This window comes from Bactrocera neohumeralis, chromosome 2 (assembly GCF_024586455.1).
Source record: "Bactrocera neohumeralis isolate Rockhampton chromosome 2, APGP_CSIRO_Bneo_wtdbg2-racon-allhic-juicebox.fasta_v2, whole genome shotgun sequence".
NCBI lineage: Eukaryota > Metazoa > Arthropoda > Insecta > Diptera > Tephritidae > Bactrocera > Bactrocera neohumeralis.
Window position 1 is genome coordinate 1,130,354 of NC_065919.1, and position 16,442 is coordinate 1,146,795.

General features: G+C 36.3%; 5 protein-coding genes across 8 annotated transcripts; 3 read left to right on the plus strand and 2 right to left on the minus strand.

Moving 5' to 3' along the window:
* Positions 1–661: 661 nt before the first annotated feature.
* Positions 662–1,253, plus strand: LOC126758713 (succinate dehydrogenase assembly factor 3, mitochondrial). The gene is made up of 3 exons (XM_050473077.1): positions 662–810; positions 873–982; positions 1,042–1,253. Exons 1-3 carry the CDS (start codon positions 729–731, stop codon positions 1,234–1,236), a joined length of 387 nt encoding a protein of 128 aa, XP_050329034.1. The 5' UTR covers positions 662–728; the 3' UTR covers positions 1,237–1,253.
* On the minus strand, positions 1,234–2,042 carry LOC126758702 (dihydrofolate reductase). The gene is made up of 2 exons (XM_050473065.1): positions 1,800–2,042; positions 1,234–1,738 (listed from the first exon to the last, which is right to left on the minus strand). Exons 1-2 carry the CDS (start codon positions 1,877–1,879, stop codon positions 1,255–1,257), a joined length of 564 nt encoding a protein of 187 aa, XP_050329022.1. The 5' UTR covers positions 1,880–2,042; the 3' UTR covers positions 1,234–1,254.
* Positions 2,043–4,063: 2,021 nt separating this feature from the next.
* LOC126758586 (zinc finger protein Xfin) lies at positions 4,064–10,023 on the plus strand. 3 transcript variants are annotated; one of them, XM_050472915.1, is made up of 8 exons: positions 4,064–4,508; positions 4,569–4,974; positions 5,026–5,137; positions 5,202–5,509; positions 5,573–5,660; positions 5,729–8,306; positions 8,365–8,937; positions 8,993–10,023. In XM_050472915.1, exons 1-8 carry the CDS (start codon positions 4,374–4,376, stop codon positions 9,866–9,868), a joined length of 5,076 nt encoding a protein of 1,691 aa, XP_050328872.1. In that variant the 5' UTR covers positions 4,064–4,373; the 3' UTR covers positions 9,869–10,023. The 3 variants fall into 3 exon arrangements, with proteins under 3 accessions (XP_050328872.1, XP_050328890.1, XP_050328882.1); XM_050472933.1 differs by having other exon boundaries at positions 5,047–5,137; XM_050472925.1 differs by having other exon boundaries at positions 5,029–5,137; positions 8,993–10,022.
* A 418-nt stretch (positions 10,024–10,441) lies between these two features.
* LOC126758622 (uncharacterized) lies at positions 10,442–13,680 on the plus strand. 2 transcript variants are annotated; one of them, XM_050472979.1, is made up of 8 exons: positions 10,442–10,667; positions 10,753–10,900; positions 10,964–11,105; positions 11,160–11,294; positions 11,354–11,774; positions 11,875–13,073; positions 13,142–13,296; positions 13,364–13,680. In XM_050472979.1, the coding sequence occupies exons 1-8, from the start codon at positions 10,580–10,582 to the stop codon at positions 13,494–13,496; spliced, it is 2,421 nt and encodes an 806-aa protein (XP_050328936.1). In that variant the 5' UTR covers positions 10,442–10,579; the 3' UTR covers positions 13,497–13,680. The 2 variants fall into 2 exon arrangements, with proteins under 2 accessions (XP_050328936.1, XP_050328931.1); XM_050472974.1 differs by having other exon boundaries at positions 10,443–10,667; positions 10,723–10,900.
* On the minus strand, positions 13,675–16,029 carry LOC126758656 (myogenesis-regulating glycosidase). The gene is made up of 4 exons (XM_050473011.1): positions 15,713–16,029; positions 14,784–15,657; positions 13,996–14,708; positions 13,675–13,938 (listed from the first exon to the last, which is right to left on the minus strand). Exons 1-4 carry the CDS (start codon positions 15,876–15,878, stop codon positions 13,748–13,750), a joined length of 1,944 nt encoding a protein of 647 aa, XP_050328968.1. The 5' UTR covers positions 15,879–16,029; the 3' UTR covers positions 13,675–13,747.
* Between the last annotated feature and the right edge of the window lie 413 nt (positions 16,030–16,442).

Consider the following 16,442-nt stretch of genomic DNA (forward strand, 5'->3'; position numbering starts at 1 on the left):
ACTGGAAACTCGATTTGAAAAGAGACAAAGAGGAGCTCCTGCAAAGGAAAAACGTTCCGTTTTTGTTAATATTAATAATAATAAATTACGTGATTTTTAGAAATTTTTGCTTAGAATTATATGAAAATTTAACAGTTAAGCTTTACGTCAGAAATTTATTTGAGAGAAAAGCTCGACGAAGCTTTTGTATGAGTATGTTCACAACATTCGCCACTTTTATTATGTAATATAAAGACGCTGAAAGCAAATCGTTCATTGCGGTACGCGCTTAAGAACCAAAAGCAACCCAAATTATTTGGGAAAATAAGGAAAAATACAAATTTCTAATAGATGTTTTAGTATACAGCTGTTGTTAGAACTACACGATTGAAATAGCAAATAATATACATATAACCGAAATTCTAAACGTGGAACTCGCTTTTTAATTTAAATCGCTATCCTTTGAGCAACGGTTTTATGTTGTTCGTTTCAATTCTAAATATAATATTTATAGTGTTTATCATATATACAATATGAAAGTTGTTTAGTGTGATCTCCTAAACGAAATATCGAAAAAGAATACTTGCAGCTCACATTGATAAATTATATCATCGATGAGAACACATGACAATAAAGCATTGCCACCTAAAAAGATTCTCAGATATTTCTTATTTAAAACAGCTGTTTGTCAAACTCAAATAGCTTTATAAAAATAAATCATAACATTACTATCACATAACTACTAATAAATGTCTAAAATAATTGTTAATCAACTGACACACGCACAAAAGGTGCGTATTCTATATAAAACAATTTTACGTTTACACAGAGGTAAAACTTATTTATGTCGTATAGTTATATTACTTATTCTACAGAGTGTTTTGTAAATGCAGGTCTACCAGACGAACTTCGGGAATTGGGTGATAAATATGCTCGCGATGAATTTCGCCGTCATCTTACTTGCTCACCTATGGAGGCGCAATTATTTATAACAGAATGGGCGGTAATAACATACATTTGTTAAAGTTGTTAAAAGATACATATAGACATTTCGTTTCACAGAAGTATGCCGTAACAATTACTTCACAATTAGGTCTGAAAGGCAAAGCAAAAGGTACGATAGGAGACCAATTGGACACAAGCACTGTGGAAATGCTTAAAGACGACCAAGTGATACAATTGTATGAATTAATGTTGGTTGCTAAGGGCATTGAAGGTGATACAATTACCCCTACAGATATAAATCAAGCTAAATAAACACAAAATAAATTTTATTTATTTTCTTTTTCGTTTCTCCAATATTTTATATTCATATTGTACACCACCTTCTTCTTGTATTCCCATTGGTATTTCTTGATCCAATTTCACTTCTTGAAAATCAGCTGGAATCTCGGGGAAAAAAGTATCACACTCAAATTGTCGAAGGATCTTTGTTAAATATATTTTGTTACAACGTGGTGAAACTATGGCCTCCTTATACACTCCACCACCCCCAATAAGCCATACAGTTTCTATTTGTTGACTTAAATCAGTTTGTTCTAAATGTTGCATTGCCGATTCCAGGTTGGGATAAAGCAACACATTTTCTGGTAGGTCTGTGGTATTAAGCGTTGTACTTAATACTACATTTAGCCGATCAGATAGAGGACGCTTATCTTCAGGTATAGCAAAGAAAGTTTTTCGTCCCATTATAACAACATTCTGTTTTTTTCGATCTAAACGTCGTCTTGTAGTAGATGAAAAATATTTGAGCTCTGACCTGTTTTATATAAAAATATTAGTCAGGGGTATTGCAATATTGTATATATATTCACTAATACCTTAGACGCCATGGTAGTTCACCTTTCACACCAATACCGAAATTTTCACTAATAGCAGCGATTAAATTAAAGTTTAGCATTTTCACTCCTAATTTAACTATAGCCGCCAAATTTTGAGTTCTAATGTCATCATATAGTAAGAACTAATATATATCGATCAGATGACTTTTTTTGATAGATTTGGCCAATAATCGTCTTTGATTAGTCAACTATCGGTTAAGTCGCCGGATAATTACCCAACAACCTGACTAAAGATTTTAGTTGGAGTTTGCACGTCCTACAGAAATCCGACAACTCGAGCCAGACAATTTTCTGCATATGAAAAGTTATGCAGAAAATTGTGGCTCGCATTCTAAAATTCTTGTATGCTTGAAACTTTTTTTCGATAGCTAATTCCTTATTCACCATTTCAGTACATTAAAAATTACATTATGCATAGGTACCTGCTAACAAGAACACAAAGCGAATTGTCCGACCAGGAGCACCTGGGTGGCCTCATCTCTTCTCGTCGGCGGCAAAAGTCACATGTGAACCTAGTCTAAGTAATGATTTAACCACTGGGCATTAAAGCGCCCATACACGAGCACACAAGTGCGTTCGATCGGTATGTGTGTGCTTGCGGTTTATCGTGTATGGGCTTGTTCGCGTACCGATCCATGTTCGCGAAAATGTTTGATTTTTTACGATCGGTGCGCGAACATGTTTATCGTGTATGGCGTTGTCGGCGCACAAAATCTCATTTCTCTCGTTTCGCCGAACAGTGAAGATCGCGGACAATGGCAAGTGTTAAGGGGATAGCCTGCTTTCGAGGCTTCAAAAAATCGATTTTTTTGAGGATTTTTTTGGGAGGGAAAGAAATAATTGATTCAAGCGAAATTTCTAGGCTTTATAGTTATATATTTGAACATCTTTCACAAATTTTTTTGATACGAAATCTTTGATTTTCTGCCTTTGGGAAGCAATTACCCGTTGCATCTCGCATGTACATTTTTCGGACGGAAACAAAAAGTTCAAAGAGATTCATATTTTTTATTAATTTATCTTCTAGTTAAACTAAGAAAATTCCAAAAAAAATTGTAAAATTTAAAATTTTATTAAAAATTGAATAAATAGTGGCTTTTGATCAAAAGAATTTTACTTTATGCTGTTTAAAAATATGTTAAAATTTGACTTTTCTTAATATTTTTTTTAGTTTAAATATAAGATAATTTTATGTCAATGATAATAAACTTTGCCTTAATTCAATACGACGTTTAGTTTTTTTTCTATCCTGCCCGCAAATTAAGAATAATCGTAAAAATGAAAAACCGAGAAATCACGCTTCAAAGTTTTCGCTTTTTTCCTAAGCGCTCATACATATACATAGTGTAAGAAAAATAAAAGTTGGAATAACTTATTAACGAAATACAATGAAATAGATAAAAATGCTACATTAGAAATAAATTCCAAGAAATGTTCCGCTTGCCTGTCGCAAATGTTAACTCTGTGAAGAACGAACGCAAAATGGATTTGTGTGTCGTGTATGGGCAAACGAATTCATACCGATCGAACGCACTTGTGTGCTCGTGTATGGGCGCTATTACTGGCGTACTTGAATAAAAGCGGAAGGAGCATTTTACTGTCAAAATTCCTCATGTCCTTAGATTATATGTGGCGCATGCCTAAATAAGGGCGGCGGCAACGCTGAGCGTTGAAAAATTCGATTTTGACAGCGTGTTGAGAAGTAAAGCACAAAATCAAGAAATTATAGTTTTTCTGAAAAATATCTTGTCGCGCTATTAATGCTATATTATGTGACATGTTTCCAACTTTTACAATCAGTAGGGGGATTCTGTTGCTCTTGCAAGATTGCACGCTGAGACAAAATGCAAAAATCCTATACCGAAATATACAAGGCCAAGAGAGCACTCATTGCAGAATCTAGTGATATATGAACGGCTGATTCGGTCAATTTATTGATAATGACTATTGTGAATTGGCGCTCCTTCTGCATTCATTCTTAACAAAAAAACTGTAACAAATCCTCATAATTTAAATAGAAATTATAAAATCTATTTAAAACTTACCTTCCTCAACAATTTAGCGGAGAAATATATCCTTATGTAAAATTACAGGTTTAACAGGGTTGCGATCATATTTTTACGTGTCATTGCACGAAAATAAATATGGGTTTTGGTCCGACATATGGTCAGCCATTGCAAATAATTTTCTGCGTGTGTTTGTGTTGTGCCGTGTCACCAAGTGGAAAAATCTGTGATGTGTAAATAGCCTCTAACAGGCGAGAATCTTTTGATATTGTAACGATTTTGTTTTATCATTCGTGTTTGTTATATAATCAATTGTTTAATTGCAATACTTTAACGTTGTGCAAAGAAGTATCGGCATTTTTAATAAACTTCGATGATTTGAACGATAGTTATCGGTTATCCATAGAACGGGCATTATTTATTGTAAGCTTTTTTACAGTAAGTTTTATTGCTTACTTATCTTTCTCCTTTTGTGCAATTACACAAAGATCTTTTTTTATTAAAGTATTTCTGATTTCAAGTGTTTTTTATTAAGAATATGTAAATAATGGTTTCATATAAATGTCGAACTTGTTGTGAGGATAATGTTGGCAGTTTTTATTCTCTTCAAGAACTGTTGGATTACGATCGTCACCCAAAAAAAACTGTTGCAGATTTCCTATGGGACATAGCTAAAATTAATGTATCTACTTTAGAATTAAGTTATTTAAAATTACATTAACAAACAATTATTCATATTTAGAATAACACTGAAGTTGCTAAACGTTTACCACAGGATATTTGTCGAGAGTGTTCATGCAAGCTTAAAAATACGTATTCATTTGTACTTCAAGCTCAAGCAGCAAATAAAAAATTACAAGCTAGTTTGTACATCGAAAATATTAAAACTTATACTACTAATAAGGAACTAATAGATAAGCAGAATGACTGTTTATTGGAATCGCCCATTGATATACCTATTCGACAAACAGAAATTAAAAAGGAAGTCACGTTCGAGCAAGGAGATGAAGGCAATAAGGAATTCGTTAACATCGGTAAAAATGAATGTCAAATCGTGAAAACTGTGGATGAAATAGTACAGTTTGTAAAAGACGAGGTGGTCGCGGATGTAAATGCAGGAGAAAATGATTCCGATAGCATTAGTACAGGTAAAGCATTTATTTTTTGTTAATTTTTATATAAACAATACAAAACTGAAGTAGACGGTGACGTAAACACAGATCCCATAACCACAGTGGAAACTAGTTGGTACAAAGAAAAAGGTGATAGTGATGGAATAGAAAACCCGAGTAATCTGGATAATAATTTGAGGTAGTATTTTAGACCTAATACATCTTTTTGATATTCAATAACGCTATTAATGCATTTATTTCAGTGAAGATATTTCTGGCACCCCATTATTGAAGCGACGTCGGCTTGGGCAGTTATCCACTCAGACCTTCGAATGTACATTTCGTGAGGATGATGGTCGGTATCATTGTAATAAATGTCCCAAAGATTTTGCATGGAAGAAAGATGCGAAACGGCATTTGCTGTTACATTCCAACATCTCTCCATACAAATGCACAGAATGCAGCCGTCTCTTCCAGAGAAAGGATAAACTTGATAAACATATGGAAGTACATTCCAAACGAGAGCAAAGAAATTTAAATAAAAGGAAAGTTCATTCCAAAAGAGATTCCGGTAATAGTGCTAGATATATCTATTAGCTAAATTTACTTAAAGGTATTATTTTTGCTTGCCCAGAAATTGAACAAATGGTATTGGATTCAGATTTACAACTCGATATAAATGATAGTGAAACTAGTGATGATGACAGTGATCAAGATGAACTGTAAATATAATAAAAATACTACAAAAATATATTCATAAATTTCTAATTTTTTTTTATATTGGTGACAGTCTAACAACACAACAAAGGAGTAGGCGGCCATCTACCAAAAAACCGGAATTCACCTATTGCAATGACGATTGTCGGTATCATTGTAACAGATGTAATAAAGATTTTGCTTGGAAAAAAGATGTAGAACGTCACATAAAAAGTCATTTCGGAATATTTCCATTCGAATGCATCAAATGCCATCATCGCTTTCAGCGAAAAGATAAGTTTGCTGAACACTTAAAAATTCATACAAAACGCGAGAAAAGCGTTCGTCGCCCTAGACCAATACAGTGGAATTTTGCTGAACACCTTTATACGGAGCAGCGTTTTATTTCGGTAGAGTGCAAACTTTGCTCCGAGGTTATACCAAACATTAAAACTCTACGTCAACATATGCAAACACATAATGAGGTCCATACGTTACATTTAGACGCTGAAAGTGACGTGATTAAAGAGTTATTCCCCAATTTTAATGGTGACATAATAGAAATTAAGGAAAACATTTGCAAAGACATAAGGCATAAACTATTTGCGAAGTATTACGCAATTGTTAATGCGTATGGCTATGAAATGGCTTTGAGTGATTCTGATTCTGAAAATGATTCGGCTGGGGAGAAGTACGAATGCGAATTATGTCACGTAAAGTTGGGACGAAAATATCAGCTATTTCAGCATTCAAAGTCAGATCACTCCCAAGACAAACTTCCCCACAAATGCAACGTTTGCAAGTTGGAGTTTGTCAACACAACAATATTTGAGAAACATTCACGGACACAATGCAGAAATAAGGATCGAAAATATCAATGTCTCAAATGTCCGGGGAAATTTGTTTGGGTACAGAATCTTCAGGGCCATAAATGCTCTAATCGGCTAAATGTTTATGTACCGAAGCGTCCAGAACAGCGGAAACGAAATTTATTGCGGTGCAATTTTTGTGATAAAACTTTTCGTTATGCTACGGACTTGAAACGACATCAAGAGACACATAACTTAAAAAGTCAGTCTCATGTGTGTCCCATCTGCAGCCAACCCTTTTTGAAAGCAGAAAATTTGCGTCAACATTTGCGACAGGATCACGAACAAATTAAACGACGTATCGAATGTTGCTTGTGTGGAGAGAAACTGAAGACTCTTTCTGAGCTTCGCGTTCATTTATCACGTCATTCGGATGGGTGGACTGGCATCAGATATACAGAAGGTCAATACTTTAAGATTCATTGGCCGCAAGGTTGTCAAGGAAAAGAAGGAGAGGTCGAACGTAGCATAATAATAGATTTTGCTGGACAAAATTTAACGAACTACTATTCGGCTGTTGATGAGAGTGGCAATGAGTTGGATTTGTATGATTCAGAAAGTGATTTTGAAACGGACAAAAAGCAAAACGGAAATCCATTATCAGTACCCTATACGTGTGATTTGTGTGGTGAAGTTTTTTTCAGGAGAACACGCATCCTTCAACATCAACATAGTGCACATGCTGATGGAGAAGGCTCCTTCCCTCATGCTTGTTGTCGTTGTGAGAAACGTTTCGTTTGCTTGGGCTTATTAGAACAACACTATAAACGCGATTGTGGTAATATCTATAAGCGATTCGATTGTCAACGATGTTCAGCACGATTTGTGTGGGAGGTAAACCTGCAACAGCATATGCAACGGCAACACATTGATCCAGAACAACAAATAAGTCGACAACTTGCCAATAAACTACAATGTGATCAATGTAATAAAGTTTTTATTTGGCCAAAAGATCTCACGCGACACAAACGCATACACATGCCCGATGATGAGAAGTTTGAATGTCTGTATTGTGAAAGAAAATTCTATCGAAAGGATCACTTGCAGACTCATTTAAAAGTTCATGGTTCCGGAGGGAGCATGGCCACGACAACAGCGGCTGCCAGCAAGCGGGAGCTTATTCGTAAAGTAAATGCTGTCGATCCGTATCTCTGCCGGCCTAATGGCTGCAAATGTGTTCAATGCAAAATCTGCTTATCCAAGCATACAAAAATTGCAGATTTGCGAACACATATCTTGGAACATCGGACAAATGTGTCATTATCACAACATGTAACAACGAATTCAGAAATTTCTTTGCTTTTTTATCCAGATGAAGCGCCTATGTCGAAGGATTTACTAATGGCGCGCATGATGGCTGATATTACAGCCGGCCAGATGGATCGATTTTATTCAATCACCAATGAATTGGGCCATGAGATAAGCATTAGCGGCTCCGACACCGACGACACTGATTCAGAGTCCGAACCTGATGAAGCATTGTATCTTGCTATGGGGCAAAATATTCGGCATCCAAGGCGTTCAATATATAGTTGCGATTTGTGTACCATCACGTTCAGTCGTAAGTACAAACTTTTTGCTCATCAAGCGAGCGATCATAATTGGGCGGACGCTCCCCATGTATGTCAACATTGCCAGGCGCGTTTCTTGTGCGAGAAGCTGTTGCATTCGCATTATCGGCACCAGTGCAAGAATTTACTGAAACGTTACGTGTGTCGCAAATGTCCTCAACGCTTTATGTGGAAGGAGAATCTGAAAATGCATTTACGCACAATGCACCCTGACAGCGAAGAGGTTAAGAAGGTGATAAAAGTGGTATTAATGGGAATAATATCATTGAATTAAAAATTATATATTTTAGTGTTTCGCACCTAGTTCATATGATTGCGAGCAGTGCTCCAGAAGTTTTCAGATGCAGAAGGATCTCACGCGCCACATGATGACACATAGAGTCGATGCTACTGTATTTCCATGTTTATGGTGTCCACGTAAATTTTACCGAAGAAGTAATTTATACTTGCACATCAAGAGGCATGGCATAACATCACATCAGTTGAGTGCTGCCGCTTCTCACATTACTGCTTGTAAAGGGCCGAATGGAATAAAACAGATTTATTGTCGAGTTTGTAACATAAAATTTCAAAAATTATCTGCACTACGCACTCATCTGCGGCAAGAGACGTCAGCAGTGCCATCTTCACACCACAATTACCGTTCACAGCACAATTATTCAATAATGAATGAGTTGGGGTACGAGTTGGACATTGACGATTCAGAGACAGATGAGGACCATAATGCTAAAACATATAAATGTCAAATGTGCGGATTAGTTTGTAAAAGACGGTATGAAATGAGTCAGCATCAGTTATCGGTGCATAAGCACGAGCATATAACACTTAAATGTGATAAGTGTGTATTTAGAACAGTCACAAGTGTAAGTGTGATGAATAATTTTTGAAACCTCGTTTTCAATATTTTAATTTTTTCAGGATATTATGGAACATCACATGCGCACACAATGTAATAATAGTGAAAAATTGCACCAATGTACGCACTGTTCATTTAAATTTATGTGGCCTGAGAATTTGGATGTGCACATTAAGCTGGTTCATCCAGAAGAAGGACAAAAATCTGTTGAAGTTGCAGAAGACGTTGTAGCGACCTCCCGCAGTGAGCCTGTCCCGCTTCAAGAATTCCATTGCGATAAATGTGATAGCCGTTATAATCGCAAAGATCGCCTGATTGCACATATGAAAAAAATGCATCCGGTAGACGGTGATGTCCCCAGCTGCAGTATGAATATTGGCGATGTCAAGATATCCAACGATGAAAAAAAGCAACCTAAAGAAAAGAAGTTTCTTTGTGCATTTTGTGGGCGTGCTGTGAGCTCCTCATCAAATTTGATTGTTCACATGCGACGTCACACAGGCGAGAAACCATTTCAGTGTGAATTTTGTGATAAAGCATTTCCACGCTCATCTGATTTGGCATGCCATCGGCGTACTCATACGGGTGAAAAGCCCCATCGTTGCACAGTGTGTGACAAGTCGTTTTCACGCTCCTACAAGTTGCATACGCACATGCGTATACATTCTGGCGAAAGGCCGTACAAGTGTTCATTTTGCGATAAAAGCTTTACACAATCTAATGATCTTGCTTTGCATGTACGTCGCCATACTGGAGAACGACCGTATGTGTGCAATATTTGCAATGAAGGTTTTATTCAAGGAACTGCGTTAAAAAATCATCGTACATTGCGCGGACATTTTGAAAAAGAGGAAATTAAAAACGTTTCTGAGATAAAGAAACAACCGAGCAGCGTATTGCAATTGGATGAGCAGGGTAATAGCTTAATACTTTTGTAAAAAAAAAGTTTTTAATGAACGTTACGAAAGCTGCTGAGAATAGTTAGATACAATTGATGGTAGTTGCAATATTTTTTCTTTATTCTATTCAACATAAATTATATATTTATTATTATATAACAAATTGAAATATATTGATGTATTAATAAAAATATAAGAAAAGGTTTTTTAATAAGTTTGCAGAAGGTTCAGAGGTTTTTAGTTTTACATCTTTAAATTAAAAATTAAAAGAGATTTGCTTGTTTAACCTAACTTGGCTCAATAATTAATCCAAGTCTACACCTGCAATTAAATAACAAATATCTGTCAACATTTAACATTTTGTTTTCATTCTTCCTTCTAACATCATTTCGTTGTATTCGCCATAGATATTCGTGTATTTAAACATTTTAAAGAATTGGGAACTTTAGTTTTCAATATAAAAATATTTGTTTTATATAGTAGGCAATAAATAACTAGACAAAAAAATTGTTGTGAATGGGAACATTTTTATTTAATGAATTCTTGGTGTATTTTCCAACACTTGAATGGTAAACATATAATTGTGAACTATAAAAATTTAGAAGAAGCATTGTTTTCCCACTCTCCTTTCGGAAAAATTTAAAAATATCGTTATATTTATTCGATTCATACGTATATTTCAATTAAGATTTATATTTTTTGAAAACATATTGATCGAAAAAAGGATTACATATTACGTGCACGTGTGATATGAGCAATAATGCTTACTCCGCCTCGGAGAGCGATGCTTCCGAATCCGCGGATAATACATTTTGCATATTTTTACATCTTGTAGAAGGTAAGCATTCCTGTGCTCAATTGTATAGTTTCTGTTAAATTCTTATTATTGCCAGGAATTGGTCTTCATCGTCGTGATGGTGTAGGAGATTTTACAGAACGTCATAAAGATAAGGTTATACTTACTGCCTCTTTAAATGGTGTGAAATTCGAAGTAGAGGGTCACTCGACAGAAACTGTGACCATCTTTAACAGCAATTGTATTTGGGAGTGTGAGCTCAGTGATATTAAACGGTTCGCCACTGGTATTAATAAATTTATATTATTGTTATCAAACTTCGTTCATTTTTGTAATAGAATGAAAACAGACAATCGGCCCGTTAAACTGGAAATCTTTATTAAAAGTGGTAGAACGGATACATCTCCTCGTCGAGGAATTGGATCATTGCTTTTACCAATCAGAGGGGTTCCAGTAATAGCGGCATTGAAGAACGTGCAGGTAAAGTTTATACTAATATATAAATACTGGTATTGTATTTGTTTGGTTTTTTAGTTGAAACTACATTGGCATAAACTTAATGTACTAAGTTCGGAATGGCGGCAAAATAAACCGGAGATTTATTTGCTTTTAGTGATCGTAAAAAAGAATCTTATTGATAATGGCCAATTTGAAGTGTTTTTGGGAAAGGTAATAATTAAAAAAAAATTAATAATACTGTAATTTGATATTTAAGGGTTTTTCCACAGAGAAAAGGTTTACTTAATGAAGGAATTTCTCCGAAATCGTCTGAGACATCACTAATGTTACAGTCACAAAGTAATGTATATGTACAGCTTCTGGAACAAGTAGGGCTCATCCAAGTGGGCAACAATCCAGATGTGGATTGTGACATTTTCAATGTGACTTTAACATTTAAACAAGTAAAGAATCTATTGAAAGTGCTGGAAATGGAGAAGAACTTCCACCGTCAAACTAGAACTTTTGTTTTCCACTACGATTTTTTAGGGAGCACTTCGCAGCTGGAAATGATAGCAAATCAGTCTGATTGCTATGCTATCAATGAAAAAGTTTCGCTGACATTTAAGTCGTCATTGAAAAGTCTACGATTATATTTTCAACGGATATTCTTTATACCAATAAGCATTTTCGTCAATAATACGGTTGTGGGTAAATATATAGACAAGTTGCCATTTTGAAGATTGTGCAATAAAAGTTTCGTATACGTGAGCATATGATATATACATGGTATTTTATATTGATATTGCAGGAAACTTTCGGTTGGATTTTTCCAAGTTATTACCAGAAGATACTCACTTCAACACGAGCAAGGCTTTTACAAAATATGGCACCTCTTATTTCGACCATATAAATAAAATTGTAAGTCCTAGAATGCCGAAGCCTTCAGTGGATTATATTTTTAGCATGCAACTTGTGACAAACTTTTCAAAAAAATTAAACCCAGAGCATGGGCCACTGACTGAGGCTTACGCTTCGTATAAAATCGATGAAAAGGGAGCAGCTGACATTACAGAGTGCTATCGGAATTTGGATTTTCCCAACACTTTGCAACAAAAGCGTGCTCTTTATGACCAAGGCCAAATAAGTAGTCGCAATTTTGCCAATTTTGAAATGTACGAACGGAATTATATGAAAATGCAAACTGACGCTTTTATAATTGGACGTGTTCTGGGGGAAAACACTGAACTATTTGCTAAATCATCGGAAGATTTTTGCAGAAACACTGATCCTTTGGCACGTCGGCTAAGTAGACCAATATTATCTAATTACACCGACAATGAACAGGTACAATCGCTGGAAAGCATTTCCAATATTGAAATTTCAAGGGCAAGTTACATGCCAATCAAACCCCAAAATCGATCTATTGGCGTTAATACCGATCAGTTAGAGACCGATCCTGAGGAAATGACAATGAAAATTGTTAGGGAATTAGAGGAATGGAAAGCACAGCAAATGGAACACTTCATTAAAGGTTTGGAACAAAAGGAGGTCGAATATTTAGGCAAACTTAATAAAGAATGGGAGCAGCAACGGTCGATACTACAAGCTAGACTAGAAGCAAAACTTTCCGAATGTGAGAGATTGAATGCAGAATTAGAAAAGGCTCATGCAGAATTAAATTCAAATGCATTAAAGCATCAGGAGACAATTAGCATCGTACAGACAGTGAAACAGGATATTGAAAGAAGTTATGCGGAAAAGTTTCAGCAATTAGACGATGAGATGCAACGACTCAAGCACGAAATGCAGCAGCGTGCCACAGAAAGTGCAGAACGTGATGTGGAACAAGTACAGCAAAAGTGTCAAGCAGCGGACGTGATTGGTTTAGAGTCTGAGACTGAAAAGCTGGAAATGAAGATGCGAATTGAGCAATTGGAAAAACAATTGACGGCTGTGGAGAAAACACATTTCTCAGCAGAGCAACTGCAAGGCATGCTTGCAGATCTAGTAATTTATCACAAATACAGTTATTTATTTAAAAAAACTGATCAATAATTACAAATGAATATTTACAGCAAAAACAAACGGAACGTTTTGCAGACATTGAGAAAGCCAAAGACTATTATAAAGCACAGTGGTCGAAGTCGGCACGAGAACTGCATATGTTGCAAATGGCTTTGTTGAAACAGAAAGAGGCAGCATTGGAAGAAAAGAAAGATGTAGAAGTTGAGTAAGCACTTTAAGAAAGAGATTTCCACACATTAAGATACACTTTTAAGCACATTTTTATCATTTAGTATATGTTTGGAAGAGATTTTGGAAGAGGAACAAGAAGCTTTGCATAGTGATCGTAACGAATTGAAGTATATCAAGGATATACTTTATGATTCCTTGGAGTCTGCGTCACTTGACGATCTGCAAGTTGACTAATTTATGTCGTATTACCGAACAAAATTTATCTGTGATATACGTAAGCAATTTTTTGTAATTTGTGTATATACGGTGTAATTATGATTTAACTTTCGCATAAAAAACATAACGTTCTAAATGTTAATTAAGAAATTTTGAATAATGCCAATATTTTAATACAGTTTTATAAATATCAAAGTTTAAATTTACGCATTTAGTTTATTCAGAAATCATTTCTTTATATAATATTAAGAATAATTGCTGCCTACACTTTAATCCTGTACGCGCACAAAGTACGGTAGAATGTCTAAAGGCGCACTGTATGCCATTAACCATTTAGGACCATTGTGTACTTCATTGGTATTGCCGTCTTTCCATTGTCCTTTAGGCAAGTAGATATCGCGTTTGATAGCACCTTCTTGAACAACAGGTGCAGAAATGATGTCGTCGCCAAGAAGAAATTCTGAAAAAAGTTGCTTGTTGTTTTTCGCAAATCAGATTAATATTAAGTACAACTTACGATCATATACGCTTTGAGCAACCTTGTCGCTTGGATCGGCCCACCAGAGTGGCAGATTTACGGGTTCACCTGTTTCCGTTGCTAGTTTGAAACGTTTAATAATTTCAGGCGCGAAATCTTCGTGCATTTTTACAAATTTTTTACTGATCTCAATAGCCTCATCATCGAAGTTCCATGGTACGTATGAAAATTGCAAGCTCGGCATGAAAACATTTGCTTGCAGCCAACGCAGAAACAGTTCTTTAGTTGGTGGGCCGTCATATCCGTTACCGCCGATCATGTCGGGCAGGACGAACGGATATCCGTTCAAATTCATTTGCAGTAATGTTGTTATGAGCGTTATTAAACCGTTATTCCAACCCCATACAGAGTCCTTATCGACAATACGTACGAAAATAGGTAAATCCTGTGTATTCTGAGCGGAACGTACTTCCACTAGGGGACCGAAAGCCGCTACGGTACGCAGATAGTCGCGTGTCATTTGTGTTGGCGAGAGGCTTAAGTCTCCCTGCAGTACTGGATCTTCTGGCATCCAACTTGTCTCGCCTGCGTCGAATTTGAAACTGTCAATGCCTTCGTCCTGCAATTTTTTCAAACGGTCACTGAACCAAGTGCGTACTTCCGGTTTTGTAAAGTCAACATAAGCAGACTCCTTTTCGCCGCTGTTCCACCATTGCGTATCGGGATTGCCATTATGATCAAGGATTAAGTAGCTAAAAAACCAAACAATGTTTCAATTACACCCAAGTTAGAAGGCTAATCAATCTCTTCGTTGCCAGTATGCTTACCTCTTGTTGAGAGACTCACTATAAATGGGTTCGCAGTTTTTATTGATGAACGGATGAATCCACAGCGTGACCCGAAAGCCTTTCGCCTTTAAGTCATCTGTCAGTTTCTTCATATCGGGAAATTTCGATTTACGGATCGTCAATGCACCATAGCAATCCTCCCAATCATCATCGATTTCGAATTGACTATTGTTGAAACCCTTATTTATGATTTCATCGGCGAACTCGCGCACAACGGAATCGTTTATATCTCTCTTATAAAGTGCCCAAGTGGACCAGATGGGAAGTGCCACCATGCGCTCATCCGGGTAATCAGTGGGATGACTCAGGAACTTGTTCACGGCGTACATATGTGCCACCTTTGCATTAGGCGCAAAGCCAATATGATAAATGAAAGTTACTTTTTCCGTGCGTGGATTGAAAGGCAGCGCACTCAATGCGCTGAAACATAATTTATTCTCGTAACCAACGGAGTTCAGTTCGATAAAAAGAGGTGTATTATCGTCGACATAAAAGAAATCGCCCTTGGTATTAAGCCAATAACGTTCAGCAACGCCCATATTTTCCAGCTCCTTAGTCACATAGGAGAAATTCGTCAGCGTTTGTTTCTCAACGGGCCAGTAGTGATCTTTATATTCTGGCCCGCCATACCAATGCGTATGCGGTGTATCCAGGTCGACACAATCAATAGGTTGCGTACCAGCGGGTACGCTGCGCGACACACGAATATGTACAATATTACCATCGTTGGCGATCAATTCAAAAGTAATGGCTGTGTCTGCTGTTTTAAGTGAATAAGAACCGGTATCTGTCAACTCCAGATTACTATCGCTGGATGTGTTCTCCAACGAAACAGTTTGTAGTGTCTTGGAACCTAAGGACATTGGTATTATTTAGAATTTTCGTTTTGAATATAACGGTAATACTACCTTTCATTACTTGATACTGTAGTGGCGTGGCGCGGACCAAACGTAAATAAATATCACTATTTGGGAACTTGAAACGTTGTTCTACAGATTGGCAAGAATCGATTTGCAGTGTATTTAGACATAGTGCAAATAAGGCACAAGTCACGACAACACTTTTGTAGGCCATTTTGGCTGCTGTTACAAGTTACTTATAATTGTGTATAATTAATTGCTTGCACTTTTTGCCTGCAGTCCTGGGAAAATATTTTTTATTTAATTACTATTGTTGTATTATTGCACTGATACAGCCGCGCTGGTAGCCCGTTTAGCACTGTGCTCACTTCTGTGATCCAACCGCATTTATACGCGTAAAGCTCGTTTTAGTTCCCACAATGAATCTCTACCAATACAGTGCTGTGGTGTTCTATTTGCAATTTGATAAGATATTTTGCTCGCAACCATAAACAATACTCTTGAATTGTGTTCACTTCTGAGTGTTTCCTCTACGTAGGTTTTATCTCTCCAAAGAACTAAGAAGTGTATTTGAATGCTTGATAACAGGATTCCAATAGTTTAGAGATATTGATAGAGAGCTTTGTGAACGTCAGAGGGATACATACATATGTACATACATACGTATGTATGCAGATGTATATTATAAATAATTTTTGCACCTCTTAAATTTGTTTAAACTCAGTGCCCTTTGAATTTGGATTTCCCGAATTTCTTGTAAAAAATGGAGACTTACGCT

Coding starts and splice junctions, on each gene's coding strand:
- LOC126758713 (XM_050473077.1), top strand. CDS start 729: ATGTCTAAAATAATTGTTAATCAACTGACACACGCACAAAAGGTGCGT. Junction 811..872: donor AATTTTACGTTTACACAGAG/GTAAAACTTATT, acceptor TTGTAAATGCAG/GTCTACCAGACGAACTTCGG. Junction 983..1,041: donor TATTTATAACAGAATGGGCG/GTAATAACATAC, acceptor TTCGTTTCACAG/AAGTATGCCGTAACAATTAC.
- LOC126758702 (XM_050473065.1), bottom strand. CDS start 1,879: ATGCTAAACTTTAATTTAATCGCTGCTATTAGTGAAAATTTCGGTATT. Junction 1,739..1,799: donor GAACTACCATGGCGTCTAAG/GTATTAGTGAAT, acceptor TATATAAAACAG/GTCAGAGCTCAAATATTTTT.
- LOC126758586 (XM_050472915.1), top strand. CDS start 4,374: ATGGTTTCATATAAATGTCGAACTTGTTGTGAGGATAATGTTGGCAGT. Junction 5,138..5,201: donor AATCTGGATAATAATTTGAG/GTAGTATTTTAG, acceptor CATTTATTTCAG/TGAAGATATTTCTGGCACCC. Junction 8,307..8,364: donor ACAGCGAAGAGGTTAAGAAG/GTGATAAAAGTG, acceptor TATATATTTTAG/TGTTTCGCACCTAGTTCATA.
- LOC126758622 (XM_050472974.1), top strand. CDS start 10,580: ATGAGCAATAATGCTTACTCCGCCTCGGAGAGCGATGCTTCCGAATCC. Junction 11,295..11,353: donor TTGAAGTGTTTTTGGGAAAG/GTAATAATTAAA, acceptor GTTTTTCCACAG/AGAAAAGGTTTACTTAATGA. Junction 13,297..13,363: donor AAGAAAGATGTAGAAGTTGA/GTAAGCACTTTA, acceptor TTTATCATTTAG/TATATGTTTGGAAGAGATTT.
- LOC126758656 (XM_050473011.1), bottom strand. CDS start 15,878: ATGGCCTACAAAAGTGTTGTCGTGACTTGTGCCTTATTTGCACTATGT. Junction 15,658..15,712: donor ACAGTATCAAGTAATGAAAG/GTAGTATTACCG, acceptor CAATGTCCTTAG/GTTCCAAGACACTACAAACT. Junction 13,939..13,995: donor TGCTCAAAGCGTATATGATC/GTAAGTTGTACT, acceptor AACTTTTTTCAG/AATTTCTTCTTGGCGACGAC.